General features: G+C 42.6%; 1 protein-coding gene across 2 annotated transcripts in view; it reads left to right on the plus strand.

Moving 5' to 3' along the window:
- Nucleotides 1-12,330: 12,330 nt before the first annotated feature.
- BCAT1 (branched chain amino acid transaminase 1) overlaps nucleotides 12,331-25,470 on the plus strand; it is a 51,554-nt gene continuing 38,414 nt past the window's right edge. The window contains exon 1 of one of the 2 annotated variants that reach the window (XM_087968764.1): nucleotides 12,331-12,681. In XM_087968764.1, the coding sequence (XP_087824890.1) occupies nucleotides 12,676-12,681 (6 nt within the window). In that variant the 5' untranslated portion in view covers nucleotides 12,331-12,675. The remainder of the gene's footprint in view (nucleotides 12,682-25,470) is intronic. The other variant, XM_087968763.1, reaches the window with a different exon arrangement.

Below are 25,470 nucleotides of genomic sequence, written 5' to 3' on the forward strand. Positions count from 1 at the left end.
TATTATATGATGGAACAATTGACAGGCCCCTGTTCCATTTCTTTGATTTCATCTTGGGAGACGTATCCCTTAAAAAGGATGTTTTCCCTCCCCCCCTCTAAACCAGAGTTCCCCAACCTTTCTGGCTTTGTGGACCGACCCCGCGGGGTGGAGGGGATGGTTCCATAAGAGCAGAAGGCAAGCGCATGGCCGTGCATAGCTCCATTTGCATGAGTGGCAGGCAAGCACACCTGCCACTTGTACAAATGGAACATGTGTGCCCACGCTTCCCGTGGCTCACCTATGTAAGGAGGCGCCCACCTACGCATTCGCCCACCACTTCCACAGTCCAGTTCCGAAGGGCTCAGGACCCAATAGTGGGGCCCGGCCCAAGGATTGGGGAATCCTGCTCTAGGTGGTTGTTTTCTGTCTTAAAATAGATAGCACTGATCTAATTGTACCTGCAACACTGGTAACATGGGGTATTGTTTTATATTGCAGACTCTGCCTCTAATTATTTTAAATAGAATCCTGTTGAGTTGAGCAGGCCATGCTCAAAACTTAAACCTTAAATATCTTTGCTATGTATGCTCTAGTTCTTATTTGATATTTTGGCTGTAGAAAAGAATTTTTAATTGACTCTCATATTTTAAACCATTTCAGTTGTAGTTTGTGGGCTGGGAGAGATGCTTAAGATTTGGAGCAATGCACATGTCCTTAGAGCTATAAATTTGGGTTTCTTCAGATGTTTTGCAATCTCAGGACTCTTTCCAGAAGGATCAGGCTGCCAGATTATCTTCCTTATATTATACAATGAGCCTCATTTGAGTATTAAGTCTCCAACAACCCACTACCAAGTAAGAAGGATTCCTAACGCAAAAGGAATAAAAATCTTCCCATTTTTGTTTCTTTTCCATGTTGTGAAGGTAGCGGAGAAAAAAATTCCTTCCAGTCATTTTGGGGCATAATCTCCTCAAAACATTATCAGACCCCATCACTTAATTCATCACACCCATCTGACATTCTGGTTAAGTCATAATTTACTTAAATGTAGGTGAGACTTTGGTTAAATAACAAGCATAGTGTCATGGTGCTCTAGAAAATAAAGCGAAGACAATTTGCTTCTTACGCTGTCCACTTCGGATGGCATCCTTTCACTTTTCTAAGATTCACATTAAAATTCAAAACACTTTTTAAAAAATTCAAAAGAGTAGTTTTTAAGTCAGAAGAGTGCAATCTAATACCACTGCTGTTCTGTTATCTTGACCCTCCTATTAAACCCTCTAGAGTTGCTTAAGAACCAATGGAAGGCTGCAAGTGATAGTATATTTCACTTTCACTGCTCTTTCACACACACAAAGGATCCAGAGAATTTGATTTGATTTAAACTAGTTTGCTGTGTTGTGTGGTTTAAAACATGCTATTACGTTTACGTCCAGGGAGCAAAATATAATCCTTGCAACTTCTAAGATCCTATCCCTTAGCAGTTAACAAAATTTAGTTTTTACAGAATTGGCATTGCGATAGATGACTGAACGATTCTTTAACCTTAAGGCTGTCTTTATGTTTGTATCATTGTGCTTGCACTACATTGAGGCTCATTTCCAAGGGTAAACATACCTAGAACTGAGCCTTGTATGTTGTAATCATTTGCAGAGATAATATCTTCTGTAACAAATACGATCTCCCCATTTAAGTGTAATTCTTGATTGCTTGAAAAATCACATAAGGATCTTGTTTTGGAGACTATATTGTAAATATACTTGTCATACCTTGAATAAATGGGTACTTTTTCTACGTACTAATCGCCAATCGTGTCATTACCTGACTATTAAAAATGCACTATTTTCCCCACTATCTAGGAAGGGAGATCCTGTTCAGCTATATATACCAGTGGTACCTCGGTACTCATCATTAATTGGTTCTGGGAGGCACAATGAGTACCAAAAACGATGAGTACCAAAAATGATGAGTATCAAACAACCCCATAAGTATTTCCCCGTAAGGAATAGTGTAGTCACAAGGCAGCTGACGCCAACAAGTTCTAGTGTCAACTCGTAAAACATTCCTAGGCCTGTTCCATTTGCAATAAATTGGGGGGGTGTCTGAAGGAGCAGTACAGCAGTTTAAAACCAGAAGTACATTCCATGCTTATCTTAAAAAGGTTGTAGCTAGGCTACCGGATCTTCTGCCCCCGAAAATCCTTCATTGGAAAACGTGATTGATGACACCCAGCCCCTCTTCATTGGAGAATCTGATTTATGATACATCCAGGGGGGAGGAGGGAAACAGAGTCACAGGTGACTGCAAATTACATATGCCAGAGTTGACTTCATTTAGGTTAAATCTTTTGAATTCTTTTGGAGCTTGGCCCGAGGCTCATGATTTAATTAGGGCAATTGCTGGAACCCTGATATCTAGCTTGTGTTTCGAGTGCCAAACAAACCGAGTAATGGGACAAAATTTTCATGACAAAATATATTAAGTACCAATTTTGATGAGTACCAAGATACCCCTGTAGGTTTACACAAGAGCGCTTTATCCAGTTTCCTTCTTTATAATGAGGTGGGAAGGTGATGGACAAGAACAGAGAAATCTGGGGTCTAGTTTTGCCTAACTGACTTTGGGCCATTCCCCCTCTCAGCCCCTAAGTAAGACAAAGAATGGTGGTTGTGCTCCGAGACCAGGAAATATTGGGTTAAAATAAAGAACTGGCTGCAAGAGATCACCAAGCATCAAATTGAACTCAACCGGAGTTCTTTTTATTAGGTATAATTACAGGCCAATACTCTAAAAAATATTAAATATATTATATTACATATTTTGACAACAGCCAGAATAGCTTTTGTGCAATTATGGAAAGGAGCTAACACTCCTTCAGAAGAATTAGTCATACAAAAAAATATTGGAATGGACTAGAAATGAAAGACAAGGAAGATTCTGAATATTATCTAATATGGGATAAATGGTATGAGTGGTTAAAAAATAGGTATAAAGATTAGGAAGAATTGATTATTGTTATAAAGCAAGAGACCTTAAGTGATGCAAATCTAAATGTGTATATAAAAATAGGTATTCAGATTAGGAAGAATGGATTATTAAAAGATTATTAAAGTAGATGTGTAATAATAAGATATATAAGATATATGTATTTGTCGATGCCAAAACGCTGTTACAAATATAAATGAGATTTGTATTTGTGAAAATTGCAATAGAAACAAAAGGTTTTTTTTAAAAAAAAAAAAAAAGACAAAGAAAAACCACTTCCAAAAATGTTGTCTAGAAAACTTCATGGACTTGCTCTGTAGTTACCAGGAGTCAGGACTGATTGTAAAGCAAAACAAAACAAAAAATAGCAATTTTTTAAAACAAAATAAAACATCACAATGGGTGTCTCTAGATGCTATGTCAACCTAAGCTAGAATCCTTATTCATCAGAATCTGAGCATCTTTCCATTTGTGTGAACCATAGAAAGGGCTTGCTAGGACCAGCACCTTAACATGAGTCGGATGGAACATTTAGTCTGTCCTTTAGTGTTTTAATGACATTGGCTACCTTATACCTTAACAAAATACAAATTAGTGTCCTTGATTCCTTTTTTCTGTAGGGGGGAAGGGAATGATGTTGATTAAAGAAGTTGTGAGGTTCTCTTTTCCCACAGCCAGATGTTAAAGTCCTGATCCAGACTGAATTTGTCATGAATGGAGGGAGGCAAACCCACAAGATTGTTGTGCAGGTGAAATATGAATTTCACATCTACTTGGCCACAGAATTACATGATTCATTTTGCTTGCGAAAAGTAAATTACCCACCATTAAGATCTCTCACCATTACAATGAACAAATTCCTAAACAATTTGGATCTCCCAAGATTGCAGAAAGTAGCTTAGACCAGGGATTTCCAAGCTTGGCAACTTGAAAACTTGTGGACTTCAAGTTTCAGAATTCATGCTGACTGCAGAATTCTGGGAGCTGAAGACCACAAGTCTTAAAAGTTGCCAAGGTTGGAGATCCCTGGCTTAAACCATTGTCAAACACTCAACCTTCACTCCTGAATCCAAGCAGAGTCATGAAAAGCTTTATCAGAGGTCTCCAAACTTGGCAACTTTAAGACTTGTAGACTTTTAACTCCCAATATTCCTCAGCCAACATAGCTGGCTGAGGAATTCTGGGAGTTGAAGTCTACAAGTTTTAAACTTGCCAAGTTTGGGTACCCCTGAGCTATAAAGTATTTCCAAAGTCCTTAAATGCCTGTTAGGGGGCTATTTCCTTATAAAGTTGTTGGATCTCCAGTTGTCACACTGCCCCAAATGAGCACAGAGGGCCAAAATCCATTCATTAACCTACACTACTCACTGCTTTATGACTTCATAATTTTCTTCTTCCCCATTAATTATGTGGCAGTTTTGGAAGGAGTCCCAACATTTTTGAGGCTACTTAAACAGCATTAAGATTCCAGATGCGCAATTTTGCTTTAAACCTAGGGATTAGAATGCTAACGTGTCTCTTGCCTTACCCATTAACCAATTCCCTTCCCAATTGTCTCCTCTTTCCTTTTCCCTCTTGATTGTCGCACAGGCAAAGTTGTGTTTGGAGCGTGGTGTGTTAAAAATCCAGAGAGATAACAAGTTGTGTGTTTGTTTACATTGCCCTACTCTCAAAACCATAAACCTGCGTAGCACAGTATCTGACCCACTATGCCCATTCAGAGTCAATCCTGCAGGGATTTCTTTTTTAAAAAAGTGCTTCGGAATTTTGTAAAGAAAATAAATTGTAGACGGAGCACATACAAGAATGGAAAAGGAGGGTATAGACGGAATTAAATGTAGGATTTTAACTGAGTTGCTTTTTTCTCACTGAAGGAAGTGGTTTAACAGATTGCCCGTCTGGAGCAGCAAAAGAGAACAATGGATGTAAGCAATGATTGCAAGAATTATCTGCAGTAAATAGCCCTTCAAATTAAAAAAAAAAAATCTCAACTTCAGATGATTTATTCCTTATATCCCCCTGCAGTAATAATTTATGCTGCAAGTAGAACTGAATAGATTTCAAGAAACAGCTTTGGAATGGATGCAGCTTGCTCAGTAAGGGCCTATGAAGTGTTTACGGCCTGAAATATGAGTGCTAAGTGTCACTGTAATTTCAAACATTGTAAATATCCCAGTTTCAAAAATATACATTTGTTACTGTGGGTTGCCAAAATTTATTTATTTATTTGCTAAATTTATTTGCCATCCATCTCAGCATGGGGCTACAATGAGTGGCTTACAGCAATCAGAAAAATATTTGATGCTGACTTGACATCTTGTTATTATCTTACCAATGGAAACCAATATATGAAAAGTCACAAGTGAAAGCAATCCTAGTAAACCACTATGTTTTACAAGTCAAATATTTTCTCTTTAAGTCCTTTACAGTTGAAGACTTCCTGCATTTGGATATATCTTTAATGATAACAGCTTTGTTACAGATGTATTAAAAAACACACACAAAATATCTCAACCAGACATTTAATTTATGAATCTTGATTCATGGTTTAGCCCAGTGCATCAATCAAGGCAGAATTGCTTTAGTCAGTAAACTGAGATTAAATAATCACTTAGTGGAATATACAAACCCAGCCAGCTTAATACATCTTTCCTGCCTTTTAAAGGCCATCTATATACATCACAAATAATATTTACTTGATTTATATAGCCATCCACCTTAGGCAGCATAACCCTGGGTGACCCCCAAACAATAAAAAAAAACTTAAAATTCAATACACTTTATAGTTATACATGACTGGCCAAGCCAAGATTTACAATATAGTAGTTTAGCTGCAGAATCTGAGTTCACAAAACACAATGAAACATAAGCACAACACTATTCATAATAGCATGGTATACAAGAGTCCTCTCCTTGGATTCAAGGTCTGTATGAAAGTGACTGGGTTTATTTTCTTCTGGGTTTTGACTGATTTTCCACTATGGTCTACAGAAGGGTCTCCCAATTGGCAACTTAAAAGACTTGTGGACCTCAATACCCAGAATTCCTCAAGCCAGCTTTGAGATTCTCTAGAGCAGGGGTGTCAAACACAAGGCCCACACAACCGCCCGCCAGACCTCGTCTGATGGCCGCGGTGCCGTCGCCAGCCTTGCAGCCTCCCTTTTTTTTCAATGAATTTACTCCGTGCCTGCACGGAGTAAATTCATTTTAAAAATGGCTCAAGTTAAAGAAAAAAAAAATTTACTTACCTTCCGGGACCTGGCCCGACTTCTTCCTGCCCCGCACTGCTCCCTGGGTGTCGGACGTGACGCCATCACGTGACGTCCGCCCGACATCTCCAGGGATCAGAGGAGCGCATGACGCCGCGGAGAGGAGCAAGAAGAAAGAAGTAAAAGAAAGAAAGAAGTAAAAGGTAAGTAAAGTAAATGGAGGGGGCACAAGACCTAACGCCAAACATCGATGGACTGACCTTAGGAAAACGATGTCAGCCATCTAGTCAGTAAAGTTAAAAAAAAGGTAATGCCTTGTGTTTTCCATATGTTTAATAAACAGTGTTTGGCAATATTTGTATGTTTAAAAAATTAATGTTTGTTACCAAAAACATTTTTCAATACATTGTACAATAATTGTACATTTGAATATCTACTTGTCATTATTCTGACTATGTTTCTGCTTTCAGAGCTAGTTATTACTACATTATTACAAAAAACAGTAATAATTGAATGCAGTGACATTAATTTATGATAATAAAGAGTGGACACATAGACCTACAGATACAACCGGCCCTTTGATGGGGACCAAACTGCTGATGCGGCCCCGATGAATTTGAGTTTGACACCCTGCTCTAGAGCAGTGATAACGAATCTTTTTGCTGTGTGCCAAAAACGTGCGCCAGCACCCACAATGCAATGCACACACACACACTGTGTATGCACGTGCAATACCCCTGCCCCAACCCCTTACTTGCAGTGCGCATATGCATGCCTCCCAGCCGATTTTCTGCCCATTTGAGGCCGTTTTCGCCCTCCCAAAGGCTCAAGGGAAGCCTCTGGAGCCCTGAGAGGCTGAAAACGGGCCCGTTTCGGCACATCCGGTATTTCCGGAAGGCCCGTTTTTCGGCCTCCCGAGGCTGCAGAGGCTTCCCTTGAGCCTTTGGGAGGGCAAAAACAGCCTCAAACGGGCTGAAGATCAGCTGGGAGGCGCGTGCATGCACAGTGCAAATTAAGTTTGGCTGGGGCTCGTGTGCCCACACAAATAGCTCTGTGTGCCACCTGCGGTAGGCGTGCCATAGGTTTGCCATCATGGCTCTAGAGCTTCTCCACCCAGCTACTAGTCAAATGCAACCCTCTTTCCCTTCCTAGTCTAAACAAGGTGAGACAGATTGTTGGAACGCACGATACACCGTATAATAGTTTACAGCAATGCCCAGATTCTTAATGCATGATGAAAACATCTGGTTCCTTTCCTGAATCAACAAATGAAGACATCTGTGGTTTGAATCTAGGTCCTGTATTTTGTTATTCTGGGTTACTGTGCTGCTTGAAGGTAACTATTCAATTATTCTTACCCCCACCCTCTGAAATGATGTTCTATGGTGAGAAATCTTGGGCACTAAGCTCACCCCAAAACTAGTCTAGCCCGTTCAGTTACTAGATGCTATTTTTGTAGCCCGCTGAGCTGGTTGGCAAATAGTCCTGAGCATCATCATTCACTGCTGACTTATTATTTGAACATTTCCATGGTAACCTTCACTCTCTGCCTTCTGATCTTGTAAAGACTTATTTGCATCTTCCTGTCTGTTCTAAGACCTGAGGATGGGGATCAAAAGGTATCGATGGAAGAAGAAAGAAGCGGCAGAGCTGGGTTTGTCTTGACAACTTCAATCAGTTCAGGCTGCTTTGCTAAAATGGAATGTTTGTACCTCTTCAAACACTGCAGCATCTCACTGTTCAAAGGGGAGTTTCTGGAATTGCAAACGCGTCCGTGTATTTCATCTGAAATGTTTTTTAATCCTAGCTCAAGTTCATCTGAATACGGTGTGGTAGAATGGTTTGGGACTTGTGGAGCAAGCTGAAGGCCTGTCAACCTTGAAGGTGACCTGACCGAAGTCATTTTTGACAGCTTCAGTGTTGCCACACTAGAGCTGAGGGATGCGGAGCAGGGAGTTGAGATAGTTGGGATTCTGTAGCCAAAACAAAATATTTTCTCTTGGGAACCAAGGTCATTCTTACACCTAGTTGGAGGAAGGCAGAGTGATGTCAGCTGGCAACCAGACAGAGCCAGGATTGGACCTCTCCTCTCCTCTCAGCTGATCGTCAGAGGTTTTTTTTACTACCAGTTCTGCCAAGTTCTCGTCCCACTTTAACCAGCTGGGTCACCAGTCACTCTCCCTCAGCCCAACTCACCTCACAGGGTTGTTGTGGGAAAAATAGGAGAAAGAAGGAGCGTTAGATAGGATTACAGCCTTCAGTTGTTTACAAAATAAATAAAGGCAAGCTATAAAATTAAGTAAATAAGGCATTACAGGTAGTCTTCGAGTTACGAAACACAACTGAGCCCAAAATTTATGTTGCTAAAAGCGAAACACTTGTTAACGGAGTTTGTCCCATTTTATGACTTTTCTTGCCACCGTTGTTAAGTGAATCACTGCATTTGCTAAGTTAGTAACATGGTTGTTACGTGGATCTGGATTCCCCCATGGACTTTGCTTTTCAGAAGGTTGTAAAAGGGGATCGCATGACCTTGGGACATTGCAACAGTTTTCAGTGTGAGCCACTGGCCAAGTATCTGAATTTTGATCTCACGACCATGAGGGATGCTGCAACGGTCATAAGTGTGAAAAATGGTCATAAGTCACTTTTTTTCCAGTGCCATTGTAACTTTGAACAGTCACTAAATGAACTGTTGTACGTCGAGGGCTACCTCTATCTCAGGGTGTCAAACTGGATTTCTTTGAAGGCCGGATCAGCATTGTAGTTCTCTGTGGGCCGGGCTGAGGGGGCAGCGGTGAGGGGGACAGAGGCCTCCTGAAGCACCCTGATGGCCAAAATGAGGCACGGGGGGGGTCCATGCGCGGCCCCATTGAACCTTGTTTTTACCCTCCTGCGTTTTTCAGCCATTTTAGGCCCGTTTTTCGGCCTGTTTTAGGTGCAGCAGGAGTGCAGCAGGAGGCCATGGAGGGTGAAAACAAGGCGGTGAGAGGGGTGCGTGCATCCCGTTTTAGCTGTCAGAGTCACTGCAGGCCCGGTCCCTTGATATTTCTAGGCCGGCCCCACATCTTGGATTTAAGCATGCCATAGGCTGATTCCGGCTTGTAGGCCTTGATTATGACACCCCTGCTCTATATGATCAGTTGATGCAATGAACGTGAGTTTGGATAAACTCCAGGAAACAGTACAAGAGGGGCCTGCTGTGCTATATAGTCCAGGTGTGTCCAACCTTGGCAACTTTAAGACTTGTGGACTTCAACTCCAAGAATTCCTCAGCCAGCAAAGCTGGCTGAGGAATTCTTGGAGTTGAAGTCCACAAGTCTTAAAGTTGCCAAGGTTGGACACCCCTGCCATAGTCCATGCAGTTACAAAGAGTCAGACATGACTTAGCAACTGAACAGCAACCACATGATCCCTTGGGGCTTAGAAAACTGTTCGAAATCTGTTTCAGTTTTGACTTAGCAATAGTCACGTCCACAGTTAGCCAAAACAAGAGTTCATCATAATGGATGAACTTTGGGTTATATTTTTCAGCCTATGATCTCTGATGAAAAACCCCTTAGTTTGTTTGAGTATATGTCCGTCTCTGATGCAAGGTGAAGATGGAGCACTGACACCGTTTTAGGAGATAGATTTTAAAGAAAAAAAGTTTTAATCAATTTAAAAAAGAGATTGTGCATCATCATCAAGTCAGCACTGATTCTTAGTGAGAGTCCCAAAGGTGCATTTTTCAAGAGGCAACTGGACTTTCTGGTTTTTCTTTGAAGACCTTTCACTTCTCATCCAAGAAACTTCTTCAGTTCTGACTGGATGGTGGGGAATGGAAGGATTTACACTCCTTGCAGACAGCTGGTCATTTGCATCGTTTTAGTGAGTTGTGGAGGCCACTTGGAGGTTTATTTGTATCATCAGGGTCACCTGAACAAGCCCTCTTTCAACAGAGGGAGAAGGATATGACATCTATCTCCAGTTTACAACACAATCCTTTCAGCTGTTTCAAGAAGGCTCCATACCCATTTTCATCACTTGGGTGACTGTAACTTTGTTGCTTGTATCCTTATGATTTATATCGACTGTTTCCTAGTATGATTTGATTGCTGATTGTACCCTATGACTATCATTAAGTGCTGTACCTTACGATCCTTGACTCTTGACGAATGTATCTTTTATGTATACTGAGAACATATGCACCAGGACAAATTCCTTGTGTGTCCAATAACACTTGGCCAATAAAGAATTCATTCATTCATTCAACCTAGAACTATGCTGCCCACGGCGTGACCTAAGCTTAGTACACAAAATTGTCTGCTACAACGTCCTGCCCGTCAATGACTTCTTCAGCTTCAACCGCAAACGGGCAAACAATAGATACAGACTCAAAGTAAACCGCTCCAAAATCGATTGCAGAAAATACGACTTCAGCAAAAGAGTGGTCAACGCCTGGAACTCACTACCTGACTCTGTTGTTACATCCTCAAACTCAGAGGTGGTATTGAGCAGGTTCTGACCAGTTCTGGAGAACCGGTAGCAGAAATTTTGAGTAGTTTGGAGAACTGGCAAATACCATCTCTGACTGTCCCTGCCAACCCCATCAATTCTCTGCCTCCCATTGAGTCCCAGCTGATTGGTTGGCTCTTCTTTTGTTGCCCTGCACAGGAGAACGGAGCTGGAAAGCAGGTTAGTTGGGGTGGGGAGGGAATGGGGATTTTGCAGTATCCTTCCCCTGCCATGCCCACCAAGCCACCTTCATCAAGCCACACACCACACCCACTAAGCCACGCCCACAGAACCGGTAGTAAGAAAAATTGAATCCCACCATTACTTAAACGCCCAAAACTAACCTTAAAACTATCTACCATGGACTTCACTCCATTCCTAAGAGGTCTGTAAGGGAGCGTGCATAAGCACACCTGCGCGCCTACCGTCCCTGTCCTATTGTTCCCATTTATTCATACTCATTTGTTATGTATACACTTATACCTGTTTTTAGTATTTTTTTTTTTAGTATTTATTTGATTTGTCAATCGCTTACAAGATACAGGAATAAATATAGTTTTGAATACATGAGATAGATACTTATAAGAAAAATAAAAAGAAACAATAGGACAGGGACGGTAGGCACGATTGGTGCGCTTATGCACGCCCCCTACAGGCCTCTTAGGAAGGGGGTGAGGTCAACAAGTCTAAAGTTAAAGTTTTTGGGGTTTGGGGAAGAAACCACAGAGTCAGGTAGAGTATGCTGAAGTCGTATTTCCTGCAGTCAAGTTTGGTGCGGTTAACCTTGAGTTTGTATCTATTGCGTGCTCTTGTATTGTTATGACTGAAGCTGAAGTATTCATTTGCAGGTAGCACATTGCAACTTATGGTTTTTATATACTATATTTAGATCGGACTTCTGTTTCTATGTTCATACTCATACTTTATTTTATTTATTTATTTATTGATTTGATTTGCCAATTGTTTACAAGATAATAAGTATAAGTGTATACATAGTTGTGAATACATGAAATGGGTACATATAAGAAAAATAAAAGAAGAATAAGAGAAACAATAGGACAGGGACGGTAGGCACGTTGGTGCGCTTATGCACGCCCCCTACAGACCTCTTAGGAAAGGGGTGAGGTCAATAGTAGACAGTCTAAGGTTAAAGTTTTTGGGGTTTGGGGAAGAAACCACAGAGTCGGGTAGAGTATTCCAGACATTGACCACTCTATTGCTGAAGTCGTATTTCCTGCAATCAAGTTTGGTGCGGTTAACTTTGAGTTTGTATCTATTGTGTGCTCTTGTGTTGTTATGGTTGAAGCTGAAGTATTCATTGACAGGTACTTGTTTTCTCATACACGCTTGACAAACAAGCAAGCAAACAAACAAACAAACCAATCCACATTCCAATTGCAGCCTCTTCTTCCTGGCCAGTCGGAGTCGGCTTGTCAAAAACCGGAGAGATGATCGCTGGGGTTTTTTTTGTGTGTGTTTTTTTTTTGGGGGGCAGCCACGTGAAATTTCGGCCGACGTCCCTCCTGCTTTCAAGCTCGCTTTGCAACAGCCGACCAATGAGAGCGCGCCTTCGCCTCCTCAAAGTTCCTTGCCCCCCCTCCTCCCTCCTCTCGTCCTTTGCTGCCCCCTAGCGGAGCTTCGAGGAAAAAGGCGCCGCTTCCTACCAGTGATGCAATCCGAGCCGGGTCGCTTGGCTCTCCGCTGCGAAGGGAAGCGGCTTCATTCGCGGCTGCAACGTGTCTTGATCAACGGCTGCCTGCCTTTCGCTCCGGTTCCTCCCCCCCCCCTCCCTCCACTCACCCATCAAGGCTGCTGAGGAACCCGGGAAGAGGAGTGGGGGAGAGAAGGAGGAGGACTTGCCTCCTGTCAGCTGCAGCCGTGCAGAGATCCGTCAAGAAGAAGAAGAAGAAGAACAAGAAGAAGAAGAAAAAAAGAGATCTTCCCAAATCTCTTTTTTTTTTCCCGCCTGCTTGGAGAAATTGGAGCGGATTTTGCTGTCAAGATGAAGGTACTGTAAGAATTGCGAAGGGGTGAGATGGTGAGAGATGCTGACTTGCTGGCGGGGTGCAAGCGATCTGGTCCCCGTTCCCCCATTCACAAAAACAACCTCCTCTCGCAAATAATAACAATTTTGTTTTGTTTTTTTGAAAAAAAGAAAGAATCGAGCGTTAGTTTGGATGCATCTTTGATAAACGCATCCTTGCTACGCCTTGCACGCTCCGATAGCATCCACAGAGACAAGGGTCGACAAGGCAAGAATAAAAATAGAAAATAAACGATTGCTGTCAATCATTGGATTCCTTCCTCTCCCCCCCCCGGCCTTCCTATACTGGGGTCATTCTTCTTTCCTAAAAACGAAGCGAAATGCGGGTTTCGGATTAAGCAGAGTTTTTTTGCTCCATATGGTGGGAAGAAGCACCAATATTTTGTGTGTTTGCACAGGCACAGGTTTAAGGCTGTTCATCCCCCCCCTTTTTTTTCCCCCTCTCTAATTTAGCCAGCAAAAACGCTACAGGGTTTGTTTGTTTTTAAAGCATCAAGGAGAGCAATTCGGTGTGTGTGTGAAAGGGTCTTCATTCTTTTGCAAGTATGAACACGGATTTCTGGGTTTTGCTGTTGCTAGTGTTTTGGTTTTTTTTTTCTTTTTTTTTCTTGGTTTTGGAGAAGCCACATTTTAAGGGCTCGGGCGTTTATTTATAGCATTTCACTTCGCAATCCATTTCCAGTTCCAAATCAGGTCAACCAACAGACAGCAAACCTAGCCGCTGACAATGGGGGGGGAAAAAATCGGAGGGAATGAAAGATGGGGGGGGGGGGGAATTCAGTTCCTCTCTCTCTCTCTTTCCTGTCAGGAGATCTTAGAAGTATTATATTTTTTTCCCGCCTTCCTTTTCTCTGAAAATGGAGGGTTTTTGTGTATTTTTTGAGTCAGAAAAAGAATGGTTCCAGCTGTTTATGTGAGTTTTTTCCTCCCCTTGCCTATTTCCTCCATCAACTCAGATGAACGCCTCCCCAAAAAAACCCTTCTTCGGATTATTGGGTAACCTCTTGGAGATGTTTACGGGGGAAAGTCCACCCTGGTAGTCCATTCTCTATACCCTCAAAAAGTTTGTGAGGAATTGCTAGGGAGACCTCAGCAAAAGGGGAGAGGGAGGCAAAACCTCTACAGACTTCCCCAGTTGTTGTAGAATAGATTGCAAAAGAAAAGGTAGCTAGAGTTGTTTCGCTTGTTGAAACCTCTGGCCAGACGGAATTCACCGTTATTTTTTATTTTTATTTTAAGTCTTTGGCTCATGTTACTGCAGCTGTTCACTTTGCCAGTGAACAAACCTATTATATCCCAGGCTGCCCACAGCTGTTTGACATTTATGAAGAGCCTAACCTCCCCAGTCCTGATTTATACATGATCCAGGAATGTAAAAACGGCTAAATTCTTCAGAGGCTACTCAAGATGGTAGCGGGAAAAGCTGCTGACCAGAGTTTGATCCACACAGAAACGAAGAAAAGAGATTAATAGGACAAAAAATATCCTGGTCCCTGCTTGGGATTCTGTTCCAGCTGTGCTGATACAGATAGAGTTGGAAGGGACCTTGTAGGTCATCTAGTCCGACCCGCTGCCCAAGTAGGAGAACCTACACCATTTCTGACAAATGGCAGTCCAATCTCTTCCTGTGATGATGCTCCCACAACTTCCGAAGGCAAAGCTGCCCCACTGTTGATGGTTCTCACTGTCACAGAATTTCTCCTTATTTCCAGGTTGAATCTCTCCTTGTTCAGTTTCCATCCATTATTCCTTGTCTGGTCTTTGGGTGCTTTAGAAAATAGCTTGACCCCTTCCTCTCTGTGGCAGCCCCTCAAATCTTGGAAGACTGCTATCATGTCTCTTCACTAGACTAGCCATGCCAAGTACTTGCAACCATTCATTGTATGTTTTAGCCTCCAGTCCTAGTCTAATCATCCTGGTTGCTTTTCTCTGTACATTTTCTAGAGTCTCAACATCTTTTTTATAGTGTAGTGACCAAAACTGGATGCAGTACTCTAGGTGTGGTCTTACTAAGGCTTTATAGAGTGGTATTAGTACCTCACTTGATCTCGATTGTATCCCTCCGTTAATGCAACTTCCAAGATTTATTTATCGGTAATTCTCAACTTACGACCACTCATTTAGTGACTGTTTGAAATTATGACAGCATTGAAAAAGGTGGCTTGTGACCGTTGCATCATCTCCATAGTCACATGAATCAAAATTGACATCGGGCCTGTATTTATAACGGTTGCAGTATCCCGGGATCATGCAATCCCCTTTTGTGTCCTACTGACGAGCAAAGTCAACGGAGAAGCCAGATTGTCTTAACGACCGTGTTGACTAACTGAAGAGTTGCAGGGATCGCTTTAACAATGGGGACAAGAAAGGTCGTAAAATGGGGGCAGAGCTCACTTTACAACAAGTGTTTTTGCTTAGCTCAGTGTGGTCCTTAAGTAGAGGACTGCCCTGTACAGATTAAACGTGGAGACTGCCCACCTCACCCGAACAGCAGTTCTTGGGTGGCGCACGATTCAAACGTAAAAGATGAGCGGCTAATACATTTTTATAAATAAAACTAGCAGGGTACCTGTGCTTCACTATGAAACTATGTGATCAGGCAAGTTTTTGGGGAGGAAAATAAGGGGGGGGGAAATTCTGCCTCTGCCTACCAGCATCCATCGGTATTCATCTGGCTGGCGTCCTGTCAGTGTGTGAGAGAGTTGAGGATGATTTGGAATCTGAAAGAGTATTTGCTATGTGAGCAAGAAGGAGACAGCAAGGAGCCTGGGCGTGGCTTAGCTCAACTGTTCTGTACTAAAGCTGGTTTCTGCTGTGAAACTAAAACTGAAACTCCTCTCCTCTGCTTGTGTTTTGCATTTGGAACAGATTTCTTTTCAGGTGGGGAGGGGGAGTAGAACTCCTTAGCATCAGAGCGTGTTAATAATAATATAGGAAATACTAATGCTTTGATGGTCATTTCGAAAAATCCTTTCTTAGTAAGCACCTAGAAGCCAAGAGGAACGTACAGGCCAAATTTCAAGTTTGTAGGCTTTACGGTTCTGGAGATTTTGTGATGATGTGTGAGTGGTATTTTGCTTTTATGTATATAGATAGATGAATACAAACCCTGTCAATATTGTATTCCACTTGGAGGCCGTTAAAAGAAGCATGAAATCATTGCAGTTGAAAAAAAGGGGGGGAAGGTCTTCAAGGGGTTAAACAGCCCCCAGGGGCTGCGTGCTCCTCTGTGAGGCCCAAGCAAATGGACTGAGCCAGGGTCTTCTTACTTATTTATGTAGCCAGCGTCTTCTTACTCATTCTGTATGCTTTTCCTTTTCCCCCCCACAATATCTCAGCCAGTTGACATTCTGTGACTGCAGCGTGCTTATATATTATTGGGTCATTTGGGGTCATTTTTCTTGATTTAAGGTGCCGTCCTCCCCCCCCCTCTCTTTCTGGGATTTCCCCCACGCCTGCTGCTTTCTGGTTCGTGCTTTAGGGACTTACCCCAAACTTCCTATTCTCACCATCGCTAAACCGTGGGTGCCAGCTGAGCCACATAAGCACTTCATGAATCAGCTCAGTGTTAGTTTTAGACATTGGGGCTAAAGCGGCATTTGTGGAAATGTTGCTTGTGGAACAACTACTCCGGGCTGGGTTTGGTCACAGTTTCCCTATGTTGAAAGCTAAAACCCACCCCACACTCCTAGGAAAATGAAATATTTTAGGATATACTAAAAAAGGCAGAATATTTCCCTAAAAGAAAAGTAGAAACTCAGAGAGGCAGAAACTCAGCCCCTCTCCACCTTTGTTAATGGACCATTAAGGCAGTCTATTCTACATAACAAAGATCTACCTCCTTCAGGCAGAGCCATTTAATTGCCCTTCATTGCATCAGCCAGCAAGTTTCAACCAAACTTAGCACATAGACCACCTACAAAGCTAGCTATGACCTCTGACGGCAACCAATCAGGATACTCTTCCTGTGCTCCAGGAAGTTCAAAGCCCAAAGAGGGTATAAAACCCAGGGCGTCTCAGCATCGCCTTCTTTTTCTTCACCCAAGAGCTCCAAGGCATGTGGTCCTGTCCACCATTAAACCATCTTTCCAAACAGCCTCCATGTTTCCAATTTCTTTTTTCCCCACTTGGAACTGAACCCAGAAGGATATTTTCTTCCAACACCTGATTAGATGGTACAAGATATATTGGGGAGGTGACCGCATTGACTGGACCATTTATGACTCCATGTTGCCGTAAACAGTCAATCAAAGATTAACCACTTGATGATAATGATGTTGATGTCAGGTGCATGAAGTAAAACAGCAAGGACAACACAGTAATTATGCGCGTGGGAAACCATAAGTAGCAGTGGCAAGAATGAGGTCAAAAGGAAGATTACAATTAAGGATAACCATGGCTGCGTTGTGCGTTCCTGGTAAGAGTTCACTCGTGTCCCATTCAGCATTACTTCATTCCATTTCTCTCCAAACTGGTTTCCGTTTTCGTACCCAGTAAGCCAATTAACAAAGGAACTGTGACATTACTGGGTTTTTTTTTAAAGTATGTTGTTCTGATCCACCCTCTTTTAATAAAGTAGGTATTCTTTTGTAGGAAGTTAGCACCTACCCCTCTCCTAAAAAAATGAAATATCCTAGGAAATATTAAAAAGGCAGAATATTTCCCCTAAAAAGAGAAGTTGCTCCGAAACAGAAACTCAACTCAGAGAGGCAGAAACTCACCCCCACCTTTGTTAACCGGGGGGGGACGGATGGACATTAAAGCCTGGGCCAGAGTATTCTACGTAACGAAGGCCTCTACCCATCCCACCACCTGGCCTGGGAAGATTGCATCAGCCAGCACTCAGGTGAAGCCATGTGGTCCAGACAAAGCCTACAAAGTTAGCTAAGTTAAATCCCGCCCCTGGGAGTTCTGAGAGCCAATGGGATACGTTTCTTAAACAGGAACAGGAAACACTATGGTGGGGCCCAATAGAGGGTATAAAACTAAGGGTCTCTCAGCATTTTAGCCCTTCTTTTCCTTCACCCAAAATCTTGAAGCATGTGATTGTCCTTTCCACTTTGGAGCTCCAAGCCATGTGGTCTTGTCCACCATTAAATCATCTTTCCAAACGGCCTCCATGTTTTCAGTGTCTTTTTCCCCACTTGGAACTGAACCCACAAGGTTAATTCTTCCAACACTTTACATGATGACCAAATATATATATATATATAGCTCGTCTTCAACTTATGATCATAATGGAGCCCAGCATTTCTGTTGCTAAGCAAAACATTTTTTCAGTGAGTTTTGCCCCATTTTAGGATCTTTCTTGCTACAGTTGTTAAGTGAATCACTTCAGTTGATAAGTGAGTAACCCGGTTGTTAAGTGAATCTGGCTCCTCTCCCGCCCTCCATTGACTTTGCTTGTCAGAAGGTCCCAAAAGGTGATCCCATGACCTCTGGGACACTGCAACCATCATAAATATGAGTCAGTTGCCAAGCGTCTGAATTTTGATCACGGTGGCAATGGTTGAAAGTGTGAGAAATAGTCAAAAGCCACTTGATTTCACTGCCGTTGTAACTTTGAACGGTCACTAAATGAACTGTTGTAAGTGGAGGACTATCTACATATGTAGCTTTGTTGGTTTATTTCAAGGGTCTTCAAAATTGGCAAATTTAAGTGGACTTCAACTCCCAGAATTCCTGAGCTAACATGACTGGAGGAGGAATTCTGGGAGTTGAAGTCCACAAGTCTTAAAGCTGTTGAGTTTGAAGGCCCCTGGTTTATTGGGACACACTCTTTTTTAAAAAAAATCATTTCAAGTGAAATTTTAATTTGCTGAAGATGGGGAAAACTTGAATCTTCTCTAATCTTTTCCCAAGTACTAGTTTTGCCACTGAAAATTCTCCCCTGTAGAGGAAATAATGGGGAAAAAATGAATTCAGACTGGAACTGTTTCTATTAGAAATATTAAGGGGAGATCATACTAAGACAGATGTATATATTATTTTACATATAATAACAGAAGCCAGGATTGTATATGCACAGTACTGGAAACAGGAAAATACGCCATCTGAGGGGACAGTGATAAGAAAGATTCTGGACTGCGCGGAGATGGACAGGCTGACCATAGAGTTAAAAGATAGAAATGAAATGGAGTATTATTTAGTCTGGGACGCCTGCTAGTTCTGGTTATAGACATAAAAGTAACATAGTAATTGATATATGAATTTGAATGTTGACGATGCTGTAACGTTGTTGGGAATGTAAATATGTTTTTAAATTGTTGGAAAATGCTTAAAAAATTATGAAAGAAAGAAAGAAAGAAAGAAAGAAAGAAAAAGAAAGAAAGAAAGAGAAGGAAAGAAAGAAGAAAGGAAAGAAAGAAAGAAGAAAGAAAGAAAAAAAGAAAGAAAGAAAGAAGAAAGAAAAGAAGGAAGGAAAGAAGGAAGAAGGAAGGAAGGAAAGAAAGAAAGAAAGAAGAAGAAGGAAGAAAGAAAGAAAGAAAGAAAGAAAGAAAGAAAGAAAGAAAGAAAGAAAGAAAGAAAGAAAGAAAGAAAGAAAGAAAGAAAGAAAGAAAGAAAATTCTCCCCTGTGGTGGGAAAAGAGAGTTTGATCACATGAAACCTCTTAAAGCTAGGATTGTGTCAAGCATCCTTTATGAAGGGTAGAGCAGGGGTGTCAAACTTGATTTCTTTGAGGGCCACATCAGGGTTGTGTTTGACTTTGGAGGACCGTGGGGGCCATGGGATGTGGGCCATGGCCATGGTGAGTGTTTCACTGGGCATGTCAGGGGCACCCGTGCTGGCCAAGTGCTAAGACAGGACTTCCCTGAGACCCTCACTCAGTCGCATTATAATCTTCCTTCCTTCCTTCCTTCCTTCCTTCCTTCCTTCCTTCCTTCCTTCCTTCCTTCCTTCCTTCCTTCCTTCCTTCCTTCCTTCCTTCCTTTCCTTCCTTTCCTTTCCTTTCCTTTCCTTTCCTTTCCTTCCTTTCCTTCCTTCCCTTCCTCCTTTCCTTTCCTTTCCTTTCCTTCCCTTCCTTTCCTTCCCTTCCTTCCTTCCTTCCTTTCCTCCCTCCTTCCTTCCTTTCCTTCCTTTCCTTCCTTCCTTCCTTTCCTTTCCTTCCTTTCCTTTCCTTCCTTTCCTTCCTTCCCTTCCTTCTTTCCTTCCTTTCCTTCCTCCTTCCTTTTCCTTCCTTCCTTCCTTCCTTCCTTCCTTCCTTCCTTCCTTCCTTCCTTCCTTCCTTCCTTCCTTCCTTCCTTCCTTCCTTCCTTCCCCTTTTTCCTTCCCTCTTCCTTCTCCTTTCTTCTTCCTTCCTCCCTTTCCTTCTTTTTTCTTCCTCGCTCTCTTGCCATCTCCCCATCTTTTTCTTTGTCTTTCCTCTTCCCCTTTCTCCTTTCCTGTCCCTTCTTGCATGCTCAAATGCAAAAGGGGAAATGTTTCTCCTTTTGCTTTGTTTTTAGTTTGTTTTGATAGCCCTCTGCCAGCGAAAATGGAGCTGGGGGGGAAGGGGGGAAAGGTGCATGTGCCCCCCCAGCCCCATTTTTGCTAGTAGAAGCACTGCAGGCCAGTCCTTTGATGTTTCTGGGGTGGCTCCATGGGCCAGATCTAGGCACCCCCTAGGCTGATCCTGCCCGCAGGGCCTCGAGTTTGACACACCTGCTCTACAGAACCTGGAAGATGTTCACAAAAGACTAATCAGCAGATGTGGTTCTATGGAGAAAGATGAGAGGACAGTGCAGATGTTGTGCTGAAGGGACGGTTTAGCACCTGAGATCAAGAGCGGAACCCAAGAGAGCAATTTTCTAAAGCTTGTGAGGGGAAAAAGGAATTTAAGCTACACGGAGGTAGATTGTGCTAGGGGGAAAAAAAGTCAGTGAGGCGCTGTCATTCAGAGTCTGCCCTCCAAGGTCAATTCTTAAATTTGCTGGACCTCATGAAGTACTATTTCTCATGGCAGTATTCCCAGAACATTTCATGGCCCTCATGCAAAATCGGTATCCAGTTTATGCAGCCAGAGTTTTTATTTATTTAGCACAAGGCATATCATACATGGATTAGTGATATATATTAACATTTCATCTAGATTAGTAGAAGCCAATAAAATACAAACGTTAAAAAGACCTATGTTCAAATACCAATGTCTAGGAGGCCATCTAACCATTGAAGTGTAACATCATTTCTATTTAAAAAAATCAGATACCGGACCTGAAGAAATAAGATACTGGATCATTATTACTTTGATTGTCGGAGTACAACATGTGTACAATGAGATTGACTGAGCCTCCATCCCCCCAACACAACTCACAGCGAGGACAGAAGTCCCTAACCCAGTCCCAATCTTATTACATTATGTGACCTTGTTGCACAACACACCGGCCCTGCAAGTCTATCACACTATGTTGACATGAAGTTATTTTCCATTCAGAAGTCTGACAGTCCACGGGTAGAAACTGTTCTTCAGCCTGTTGGTGCGGCTGGTTCTGCTTCTCTATCTCCTACCTGATGGTAGGAGAGTGAAGAAGTGCTGACCGGGATGCTAGTCATCCCTGAGGATTTTCCTCACTCTTCTAAGGCAGCGAGCCCTAGGGAGGTCATTTAGTGGTATCAGGGGACAGCCCACAATGTTTTGTGCTGTGCTCACCACCCTCTGTAATGTCTTTCTATCTGTGGCTGTCAAGCCAGCATACCAACACTGTAATGCAATAAGTGAAGACGCTTTCTATTGTAAATATATGGCTTACACCTGGTCATGATGTAATCTACAGTTTGATGAGGGACCCCGCGGTCACACCGAATGGAGGATGCTATCTATGCCCCACTCATACAGTGAGTCCGGGCAGACGCTGTGTGAGGTGTGAATGCTATTTAGGATTATCTATGAGTGACATGGTAATTCAGACCTTAGCACCTTTTTTTTGTCATTTATATGCCTTTCTAAGACTGGGCTTTCAGCAGCCCATTTGGCTTTCCATTGGAAATCATTGTTAAAGTCAACAACATTAACAGATGTTGTACAAGTTGACTGTGTGTGTGTGTTCCTAGGTTTGAGTCTCCCTACTGATAAGTGAAGAAGGTCAGCATACACCGGTAGGAGTGAATTGTTCATACTCTTTTCTATATTCTCTCACTAGTGAAGAGGTCTCCAAACTTGGCAACTTGAAGACTTGGTGGACTTCAACTTCAATTCTGGGAGTTGAAGTCCACAAGTCTTAAAGTTGCCAAGTTTGGGGACCCCTCCACTGGTGCGTCTTGCCTTCGTAAAGCTGGCAGTGCTATATGACTCAGAACAAGATAAATGGCAGCCAGAGTATGGACAGAACACGGCGAAAGAGATTTGATTCCAGCATGGCAAAGTGGGGGAGATGAATCGATACTCTCCCATTATTCATTCAATCTGTAGATTTTTTTCTGAGGGAGGAGAACCGAACATGTATTAAGAGAAGCTGGGTCAGAAGAGGAGTGTGGTTTTCAAATTGGAGGGAGACAATTCGTTCCTTGGATCACCGTGGAAATAAGTTGGTTGATGTGCTCCGTGACTTTGTCCGTAAGTGAGGACCATGATATAAGTGGGATTTCCCCATTTAAAATCACTTTTGAAGACAGAGTCCGGGAAGGTCTCCTCAACCCAATTTTATTTGGATGTTGATGGAAAATCTAGGTGAACCTTTGATTTGACAAAACAGAGCAAGTTATTCTTAGGAGAAACATCTCAGGCTGAATCCCAAAGGTGCTTTTTCAGGAGGCAACTGGACTTTCTTGTTTTTTTTTTCTTTTCTTTTGAAGATGTTTAGCTTCTCATCCAAGAAGCTTCTTCATCTCTGACAGGATAGTGGGGAATGTCAGAGCTGAAGAAGCTTCTTGGGTGAGAAGTGAAACTTCTTCAAAGAAACAGTGGAACAGATTGCCTTTTGCAGCTGAGTTATGATCATTATGAAGTTTGGCCATCTCGGTTCTAACTCATGATGACAGAAGCTTTCACAACACCCCCAGTCTCTCCTCCTCCAATAATAAACAGGAACAAGACCCCAGAAAACAGGAGCAGAGCTGTCAACCTGCAGGAATAGCTAGAGCAAGAAACAGACCAAAAGCGGAAAAAAGCTGTGGCTTTATTTATCTGAACCAAATCTCCCCTGCCTTTCAGCCAACTTACTGTCATAAATTGAATTTTATCTACATTCCAATTTCTCTTGAAACGGATTTCACTCATCACATATCTATTAAGAATCTAGGTTACTGGGTTTGAATGAAGGGCACTCATCCAATAAACCATTTACTGTTAGAGATTAAAATAATGTTTTCCTAAGGGTTTTTAGTAACTATTGCCATATGCTGCCAAACAGCGAAATAAATTAGCTTTGCTTATTTAAATAATCAGGGCTACTGCTGCTGCTTAAACTGGAGATTTTCTCTTCCATCAGATCATTAAAGAATATAGTACAGTTGTTCACAATGTGTCGTAAACCAACCCTGGTGTATCAATTTCTTCTTGAAATAGATCTGCAAAGTTTTGATGTTTTCCTGCCTGCCTGCCTCCCTCCCTCCCTCCTTTCCTCCTCCCTCCCTGGAATAAGTCTTGATTTTTCTGTTTTTATGTAATATTTCTTCTGGTATTTGAGAAACGTTCTTCTATTTCTACTCAATCTTGTTTTTTCAGGACCAAATAGTAGCCACTTTTCTCAGCACCCCTTTGTAAGGTTGGCTGCATCTTGTGGTTTGGCCAAGGTTGTCAGTATGAAACCGTCTTGGGTGCATTTGTAAAGATGTCTTGTAGATTATCAATGGCCTTCTGCTACACTAGAAGCAAGGATCATTGTTCAAAATCATCCCTTGTAGGTATCGAGTACCGTTTGCTACACTAAAGGGAAGTAACATTTTGGACTGGGGGTGCTACGGATTTGCCTTTGCATGCCCATATCTATGTCACACTGTTGGGACAGTTATGCAAATACCTGGTCTTCTCCCAGCAGTCTGCTTTATAATTAGGAATTCTTTCTTTCTTTCTTTCTTTCTTTCTTTCTTTCTTTCTTTCTTTCTTTCTTTCTTTCTTTCTTTCTTTCTTTCTTTCTTTCTTTCTCTCTCTCTCTCTCTCTCTCTCCCTCCCTCCCTCCCTCCCTCCCTCCCTCTCTCTCTCTCTCTCTCTCTCTCTCTCTCTGCATAAAAACGAAATACCACTCACACATCATCACAAAATCTCCAGAACCATAAAGCCTAGAAACTTGAAATTTGGCACGTATGTTTTGGCTTCTAGGTGCTCGCTAAGAAAGGATTTTTCGAAATGACCATCAGAGCATTAGTATTTCCTATATTATTATTATTAACACGCTCTGATGCTAAGGAGTTCTACTCCCCCTTCCCACCTGAAAAGAAATCTGTTCCAAATGCAAAACAAGCAGAGGAGAGGAGTTCCAGTTTTAGTTTCACGGCAGCAACCAGCTTTAGTACAGAACAGTTGAGCTAAACCACGCCGAGGCTCCTTGCTGTCTCCTTGCTCACACAGCAAATACTGCTTCAGTTTCCAAACAGCCCTCAACTCTCTCACATACTGACAAGATGCTAGCCAGATGAATACGAATGGATGCTGGGCAGAATCCCCCCCCCTTATTTTCCTTCCCAAAAACTAAGCCCGACCACATAGTTTTGTAGCGAAGCACGGGTATCGAGCTAGTGTTGCTATAAGAGAATGAATTGAACTGTCTGGTATCCAGTGACCGGTTTGGATCAATGACACCTCTCCATCACCAGCTTCTTACAATTCACATTTAATTTGCTTGGCTGCACAAGCTGCCCACGCTGGAATGCCCATCAATCTGGCCCCTTGCTGGCTGTGACCGCTTTGTTGCAAATCGCACACATAGTTACAAGATGTTTTGCTATCTCAGGCATTTACTTATGATTATCTTTGTGCTCAGAGAATTTTTATGTTCGAGTCCAGTTCCACCTGGAAATCACTGGACCTTCCCTATGGTAGTTTCTCCATTACAAGGTAGTCCTTGGCTTTACGACCACAGTTGAGCTCGACCTTTCTGCTGCTAGGCCAGACAGTGGCCGTGTGAGTGTTGCCCCATTTTATGACCTTCTTGCCACAGTTGTTAAGGGAACCACTGCCGTTGTGTGGTTGGCTTCCCCATTGACACCGCTTGCCAGAAGGTGGCAAAAGGTAATCATATGACCCATGGGACACTGCAACCATCATAAATACAGGTTATTTGCCAAGAGTTGAATTTTGATCACATGACCATGGGGATGCTGCAGTGGTCATAAGTGTGAAAAATGATCCTAGGTCACTTTTTCAGCGCAGTTATAACTTCGAATGGTCACTTGTTAAGTTGAGGACTTCCTGTTCCAAGTCCTACTGTCTTTAAAATCACCCAACTATCATTGTAGATAATAGTATAGGCCAGGGGGGTCAAACTCAAGGCCTGTGAGCTGGATCTGACCCACGATGTGCTTAGATGTAGCCTGCGAGGCCGCCCTAGAAACAATGAAGGTCTGGCCTGCGGTGCCTCTGCCAGCGAAAACGGAGCTCGGAAGGGCCGCCTGCAGCCCTCCTGAGCTCTGTTTCTGCTGGCAGAGGGTTGCAGGAGGCTGTCGCAGCTGAAAACGGAGCTTGGGAGCCCATTTCTGCTGGCAGAGGGTTGCAGGAGGCCGTCGCAGCTGAAAACGGAGCTTGGGAGCCCATTTCTGCTGGCAGAGGGTTGCAGGAGGCTGTCACAGCTGAAAACAGAGCTTGGGAGCCCATTTTTACTGGCAGAAGGTTGCAGGAGGCCG

This window comes from Notechis scutatus, chromosome 6 (genome assembly GCF_049901735.1).
Source record: "Notechis scutatus isolate UNSWTSFEM ecotype Mainland chromosome 6, rNotScu1.2, whole genome shotgun sequence".
In the NCBI taxonomy this organism is placed as follows: Eukaryota; Metazoa; Chordata; class Lepidosauria; order Squamata; family Elapidae; genus Notechis; species Notechis scutatus.